General features: G+C 42.4%; 1 protein-coding gene across 1 annotated transcript; it reads left to right on the forward strand.

The window, feature by feature from the left end:
• The first annotated feature begins 267 nt into the window (after positions 1-267).
• LOC106742342 (histone-lysine N-methyltransferase SETMAR-like) lies at positions 268-1,351 on the forward strand. The gene is made up of 3 exons (XM_014615196.1): positions 268-273; positions 340-778; positions 1,284-1,351. The coding sequence occupies exons 1-3, from the start codon at positions 268-270 to the stop codon at positions 1,349-1,351; spliced, it is 513 nt and encodes a 170-aa protein (XP_014470682.1).
• Positions 1,352-8,054: the final 6,703 nt, after the last annotated feature.

Genomic DNA, 8,054 nt, shown 5'->3' on the forward strand with positions numbered 1-8,054 from the left:
AATCTTATATATTTGGCAGCCTACAAAGTACCACCTGCGAGAAGCCGTCCTGAGCCAACCTAGCTTATTATAATAGAATGTTATATTAGGTGAAGTAAAAAGTTCTGAGCGTTTTCCGCTAGATGTCTTTAGTGAGCCATATCTCACGATGTATACATCACTTCGGGTCATACTATACGTCGATTTAAAGGTGACATTACGCTTCAAAAAAAGTTCTGTGACAGTTTTGTGTTTGGTCAAGGCAGTTGTGTATTACAGCGTTCCAAAATGGAGGTGAAAGAAGAGAAAATTCGATACATTCTTCAGTACCACTACAACCAAGGTGAAAAGGCGGAGTAGGCGTCCAAAAAAATTTGTGCTGTTTATGGACCCAATACAGTATCGAATGCAACAGCAAAGCGGTGGTTCCAACGATTCCGTTCTGGTAATATGGACGTCAAAGATGAGGCACGCTCTGGCAGGCCAATCGTCGAAAATGTCGATAAAAGCATGGAAATCGTCGAGTCGGTCCGGCATGTGAGCACTTATTCCATTGCCCAGGAACTGAAGATTAGCCAGAAACTCGTTTGGAACCATTTGCATAAGGCTGGTCTCAAGAAGAAGCTCGATGTATGGGTGCCACACGAATTGACGCAAAAGAACTTTTTGGACCGAATTGTTGCCTGCGATTCTTTGCTGAAATGTAACGAAATCGACCCATTTTTGAAGCGGATGGTAACTGGTGATGAAAAATGGGTCACATACGAGAACAACAGCCGAAGAAGATCGTGGTCCAATCGTATAGTCCAGACTTGGCACCAAGCGATTATCACCTTTTCAAGCATTTGCAAAATTTTCTTGATGGTACAAAACTGGCCTCAAGAGAGACTTGTGAAAATGAACTGGTCAAGTTTTTTACCAATAGGGATGAGGACTTCTTCAACCGCGAAATTATGAAATTGCCTTCAAAATGAACAAAAATTATCGAACAAAACGGCGCATATTTGATCAAAATCGGATAATCCTAACTATGTTAATTTCATCGTCNAACTGGTCAAATTTTTTACCAATAGGGACGAGGACTTCTTCAATCGTGGAATTAATCGCGGAAATTGCCTTCAAAATGGACAAAAGTTATCGAACAAAACGGCGCATATTTGATCGAAATCGGATAATCCTAACTATATTAATTTCTTTGTCGAAATAAAGCGAAAAAACGCTCAGAACTTTTTACTTCACCTAATATGTTCAAATCTACTCACGCCAAAAATTAACCTAATACAAGTGTTTATTACTCTATCCAGGCACACCGAATTTTCCATGGTCAAGTCGGTTAGAGCAGCACAGCAATAGTTCAAATAAGGGTAAATAAGATATATTATTAATTTCTGCCTGAGTTCGACAGGCAGTAAACATCTGTGCAGCTTCAGCTGGTGAAGGGTCCTGTATGTTTTGTTTACTACATTGGTTATATGCTGGCCCCAGGCAAAAGCGCTGGTAATAATAACACTCAGATATTTAACGCTATCCGAGAAATCAATATTCTCATACCACTATGCCCTCCAAAGACCTATAATCGATGCTGCCGAGATGTCTGGCTGTGCTAAAAATTATAGCCTGAGTTTTGTCGGCGTTCAACATGAGACAATTCCTTTTAGCCCACATGATTATTTCCGCTTTGTCCTCATTTAATCTAGAGACGCAATCTTAGATGTCATATAGTTTACAGTGCATGTATATATGAAAATCGTTTGCGTAAAAATAATATCTGCTGTACTTGAGAATATTCTTGAAATCAATGAGGTACAGAACAGACAGAAGCAGATCCAACATCGAGCCCTGAGGAACACCAGCACCAACATTCAAAAACGAAGAGACTTCACCGCTATAAGGATCTCGCACGGCGTGCGTGCGCTTAGTCAAATATGACCTGAACCAGTCGATAGTTGACGATGAGAAATTCAAAACCTCGAACTTCCTTAATATGGTCCGAAATTTCACTCTATCGAAAGCATTTGAGAAATCGAAGAAGACCGACATCGTGACCATTCTCCCATCCGCCGCACGCCTAATCTCGTCAAGTACCCCTATCTGGCACGTATGCGCAGAGTACCGCGTCTATATACAGATTGACAAGGATCGAACAATCCATGGTCCTTTAAATATCGAGACATTTGCTCCTTTACACATGACTCAAGGATTTTAGAGATAACTGGAAGTATTGAGATAGGTCGATAATGTTGCACCGTGACAGGAGCGGCGACCTTAAGAATCGGGCAGATGAGGGCAGACTTCCATTTAGTTGGAAACACCCCATGCATGAGAGAGAAGTTTAAAAGTTTCTCAAAAATCGGCTTAAGGTAAGGCATCATCATCTTTAGCACGCTCAAGGACAGTCCGTCGGCTCCAACTACATTGGACTTTATCCTTGAAGAAGCCCTGCAGACATCCGTTGGTGTGATGTATCGCCAGTGAAATTAGTATTCGTCAAAATCACTGCCACCGCCGACAACTGGCACCACCACAAGATTATCCGCAGATGACAAAGTCTGAGCAAAGTACGTATTTAGCTCGTCTACTGTGCTTAAAAGATACCTGTCTGACTCCCTTGACTTGACGAGGCCAAGATGTCGCAGTTTAGTCCAAAAATCAATCGAATCTTGCAGGTTAAACGCGGCAAGGTAATATTTCCGTTTAGCAGATCGCACCATATCCTGGGCTTTGTTTCTCAATGCTCTACATTTCTCATAGTTATTATGGTTTCTCCTTCTTCTCCATTCACGTCTCGCCTTGTTCCTTTCATGCTTCACCTCCCTGACATTCGTGGTGATCTATGGGGCAGGAACGCGGTTGCAGTGTATCTGCTGCAGGGGTGCATGTCTGTTTAGGCAGTCTAGTAGGTGTTCATTAAAAAACTCCATCTTATCATTGATGTCCTGGGAGTTAAAAAAATAATTCTAATCAGTGGCGAGGATATCCGACACTAACACGTTTTCCTTAAAATTTCTGAAATTGCGACACGTGACCAATCTCTCACCACGACGCCGAATTCTAATGTTGTAATCTATGTGAATAAGGTCGTGCACTGGCAAGAAAGGAACGTCGTGCTGCCCAAACTTGACTATCTTGTCCCTATTATCAAAAAGACAAGGATCGATAAACGAATTTGAATCTCTCAGGTCATGTGTAGGCACATCGAAAGGCACAATATAAAGGTCCAAGGGGACGGCGAAAAACCGCAGTTTAATGCTGTCATACATTAGTGTTTGTCAACAAATCAGCGTAAAAATCTCTCATAAATATCCCATGCCGGTAATTAGACAGTACATCGAGTATCGAGTTCTCGCAAATATCTATGAAACCACAGTGAGGGGGTCGATAAACCACAGCTAATAATAGTTTGGGTGCACCTTTGCAAAATATCCCCGCAAATAAAAATTCGGGTATGCGTGAGCCAGATTCATTAGAGTGATTTAGAATCATTGCGCTCATTGAAATATGCAGATAAAAGCCAGCACTGTCACCTGCTCGTTACGTCTATCATGTCTGAAGACGTGTATCCTTAAAGGCTCACTAGGTTATTCAAATAATGTGATTTTAGCTACGTCTCGGACGTACAAATAATGTAATAATTTCGTTCGAGGAAAAAGTTCCTGAATTCATCAAGATGCACTGCTAAAGATTGACAATTTACATGGCATAGACACAGATAATCGAAAGTGTTTGAACTATCCATGATTAATGTGAGTTATTTTGTCCTAAATTCTCCTGCTTAGGATTGTGCATTTTTTAGTATTAAAAACAGAGTGCACATGCTCTGAATCAGGAAAAAGACCATTTCCACACCTAGACAGCGAATCTTCCTCAGGACATTCTCTGGCTTCATGGGCCTCAGAACAGTGGCCACATATCGGTCTGGACTTACATTGTTTAGCCAGGTGTACAAAAAAAGATATTTGTAACGTTGCAAAATATTTACAAAATTGTTCAAAAAATTGCAGGCCGAAAAAAGCAAATAAATCTTGCTATTCTTTAACAATAGGTTACGAACTTCAGGACTTCTATAACGCAATTTGTAGTTGACTTTCCCGGTCTGTTAGGGTATATATATACAACTTTAATATGACTTCCGTGGTCGCTGCTCAAGTTCAAGGCTACGAGTTCATTACGAATTTCGTTCGATGTTCGTCGGAACGCCATAAACAATTAGTCTCAATGTTCGCGAATAAACTCTCTCAAATTAATGTTTGACGTTCTCAACGATCTTAAGTCCTGCCTTCTTTAATTCGGGATGTTTCTTGATCCTCTCGATATCTGGCATTTATTTATATTTATTTATATATATTTATATATATTAAATAAATTAGCATTTATTTTGATGCCATTTTTCCTAGCATAGGAGATTTTGTTCACTTTTAGAGAGAGATCGGACGGCTTCAAAACTTTGCAGACAACATCCTTCGTGACCCGTGAAGACGCAAAACTGTACGCTTCCTTGTTATCGGGGACGACAAGGAAGCTTGTCGACTTAGAAACATCGACAGTAGGACCACGGGGTATTTTAACCCTACGTGCCAATGGCCTGGTAACCGACGCATACGACGCACTCTGTCGGCCATTAGTTTCACTGCCACGAGAGAAAGCTGACTCCATCCGTAATTCCTCTTTGTATTTATCGAAAACTTCAACAATAGCATCTTTGATGTGCGACGAATCAAATCCAGCCGAGGTAGATCTCTCTTGCATTAAATTCGACAAGATGTTTGATACTTCCATAAATACGTCTTTACATGAACGAAAAGCCGATTCTATCGTAACTTTCCTATCGGCGGTCTCCTTGCTTGTCAGAAGTAGTTTGGATAGTTTGTCGTTCTGCTCATTTACCAATTTTTTGAGAGAGTTTATTCGCAAACAACATGCTTTTCCCATGGCAGCGACCTTCTCGGATACGTACGACACATTAGCATTGCTTATCTTGGATCGCATACATAAATCGGTATCGTCCGTGTCAGTATGTGCATCAGGCAGCGAAACAATCTTCCTCGACGTATTGTAAACAAAAGTCAAACGGTGATACCCAAATCAATCAATCGTCGACCAGAAATCCTTGTTAGCATAAGAGCGTATGCATCGATAATATGCAAGTCACTCCAGAAATCAGCTCAACCGGCTAGCCCAGGCGACACAAAAAAAGAACAAAATCTCACCAATCCAGAAGACCTAGCGATCAGTACGTGCACCAACAAGTCCAGTAAAGGGGCACTAGACAATGCAACTGAAAAACTGACGTCCCGAGAGGCAAAACGCGGCAGTAAACCAGGCCTAAACAGGAGCATAACAAGAAGACGTCCATTCGACTCACTTGCCTCGACTTGAGCAAGAGAGAGAGAGAGAGAGAGAGAGAGAGAACCTGCCCGACGAGGAGGACGATCGTGCAGGAGCAGCACCAGGAGCCAGTCGCCAGGAGCCCCGAACTTTGTAAGACTGCCCATCCGCATTTCAATAAAATTGTTTCTCGTGGATCGTCCGTTCGGTCGATTGCCGTGCAGCCTCTCCGACGGATTTGGGAGGAGTGGCGATACACCTAGGCTAAATAAAATCCATTGGTGGTTGCGTCGGGGTCGTGCTGGGGGATCGCTTCCCGCGTTTGTTACCGTATAGTACCGTTTTCTTCACCTTGGCTTAGCCGCTGCTCGAAATCAGACATACTATCGGCGAATCTCGCGAATCCACCATATCCTTGGTATCGGGAAAGAATAGAGTTTGTAATTGCGAGGCGCTACCGTTTAGCGCATTCTGTTGTCGTTATTGCCAAGAAATAATAAAGGCAACCACTGATTTATCATAACCCTTGGTCCTGTGCTTTCGCTCCTTTGTTTCGACATGATACGACGAACCACCCTGCCTCCGATTCAACCTAAATAGTGAGCTACCGGTCCCGTTCGGGATAAGCTTAGATCGCGAAAAGAGACGTATCGGATCCGAAGCCCGGGGAGGCTTCGTCGATCACACCGGCTTTTTTTGAGTGCGGTAAGTCCGTATCTGACGCCCATTCGTTTCAGTATCATTTGTAACGAGGAGTCGCTCTCGCGTTCCGAGTTCACCCGGCGATTTTGCACCGGCGATTCTGATACATCCGAATCAAGAAATCCGGTCGCAATGCGGACAGTGTCGAATCAGTCCGAGACGTATCGCCATGCTTTGTCGACTGCACAAAGATTGGCGTGCAACGAGGAGAGGCCCCGTGCGTCATCCGTCACAGTATATACAGGGTGTCCCAGACCACCCGTCTCACCCGATTTTTTCGTAAACGCGACATTTTAAAGAAAAATATTTCAGACAAAAGTTTTGTGACTTCGAGGGGCACATAAGATGGTGTCATTGGTTTGACCTTGGATAGTCGTTTAAAGATCACGTGAAGGTCACCTTTAATTTCTTAAATGGAAACCCCCATTTTTCAATGCATATTCTTGTAACTTACCTCGAGAGCTTTCCAAAACGCTATAATGAAACGTTTTTTTAATCAATACTTTTCGAGTTATGAAGATTGAAAGTTACGGTACCGCCGGCATTAGCATTACCCAGTCGTGATGTATGACATGTCTGATACTGTCACGTAAGGTTAACAAAATTCTCATTTACTAGCCATGTCGTATTCAAACCCGCAAGCTTGTGATATGATGCTTATTTTAGGTGATATAGATGATATTAGGATGATATGATTCGTAGAATACGTCTCGCTATTCGTTCTCTACATGTTGATGAAATTCTTCATGCAACAAATAATTTCGAGAAAAGAGTACTTGCTTGCATTGAAGCAAACGGTGGACATTTCAAACACCAGGCCTAATAACATTAGCCACACACACACACACACACGCGCGCGCGTACAGCAGAGAGGGTTTGGAGTCGATAAATACTACGGGAGTGACGAACCGTGGGGTCCTTATTTCTGTTGACACACACACATTCACACACACAAACACACAAACACACAAAGAGGTGTAAATCCGACCGTGCAACCTCCACCTTGGGTAATGCTAATGTCGGCGGTACCGTAACTTTCAACCCTCATAACTCGAAAAGTACTGATTAGAAAAACGTTTCATTATAGCGTTTTGGAAAACTCTCGAGGTAAGCTACAAGAATATGTATTGAAAAATGGGGGTTTCCATTTAAGAAATTAAAGGTGAGCTTCACGTGATCTTCAAACGACTATCCAAAGTCAAACCAATGACACCATCTTATGTGCCCCTCGAAGTCACAAAACTTTTGTCTGAAACATTTTTCTTTAAAATGTCGCGTTTACGAAAAAATCGGGTGAGACGGGTGGTCTGGGACACCCTGTATATTGTTACCTCCTGAGGTATTCCGGAACATCCATCCCTCTTCTTTTCCTTTTTGCTTCTTCTTTTCCTTCTTCTTCCGCCCGGTAGTCACCTGTTGACACTGCACCAGGCCCGTTTCTGCGTTTAAAATCAATTATAATGTTAGTTTGTAGTCCCAACGTTATTAATTACGTAGTTGTAGAAACGTAGTAATTAGTGCATTTTTGCGTCCCAACCAATAATGTAATTATTTTTTTTGAAATTCTATTTACCATAAACCTTGACTGCCGGGTCGTATAACATCCACACGACCGATAAAGTAACCAGGGCGCTTTAATTTGTAATTGGGTCGGTTATTGAACTAGCATCGAAACTGTTAGAAAGCTAACGATGATTTGTTTTGTTAAAATAATTCATATTTTTACTTACACCTTGAAACCTTCATTATGGGGAAACTAACACCACCTGCCAACCGCGGCCCAGGCTCTAATATGAACCGGACACAGGAGCGCCACGTCGCACCGAAAATCTTCAAAAGCGTCGGGGCCGTTCCTTAACATGCGTGCCATCTCGGACCCGTTGCCGCGATCGGTCGTATGTACGACTCGTTAAATAACATCCCTTCCCCGAACCTCCATGTCGCGCGCCTAGCTTAACTTAAACTATCGGAAAGGGAAGCGCAGGAAAGGAAATGGCGCGGGAAGAATTAAACTGATCATTCTCTTTTTTTTCTTTGTCTTTTCTTCT

The sequence above is a fragment of the Dinoponera quadriceps genome, unplaced genomic scaffold (assembly GCF_001313825.1).
Source record: "Dinoponera quadriceps isolate SergipeBrazil2010 unplaced genomic scaffold, ASM131382v1 scaffold794, whole genome shotgun sequence".
Lineage (NCBI taxonomy): Eukaryota > Metazoa > Arthropoda > Insecta > Hymenoptera > Formicidae > Dinoponera > Dinoponera quadriceps.

What these genes read in the sequence shown, in the direction of transcription:
- LOC106742342 (XM_014615196.1), top strand. An exon ending in AAGAAGATCGTGGTCCAATC is followed by an intron (nt 779 to 1,283) that starts GTATAGTCCAGA and finishes TACTCTATCCAG; the next exon opens with GCACACCGAATTTTCCATGG.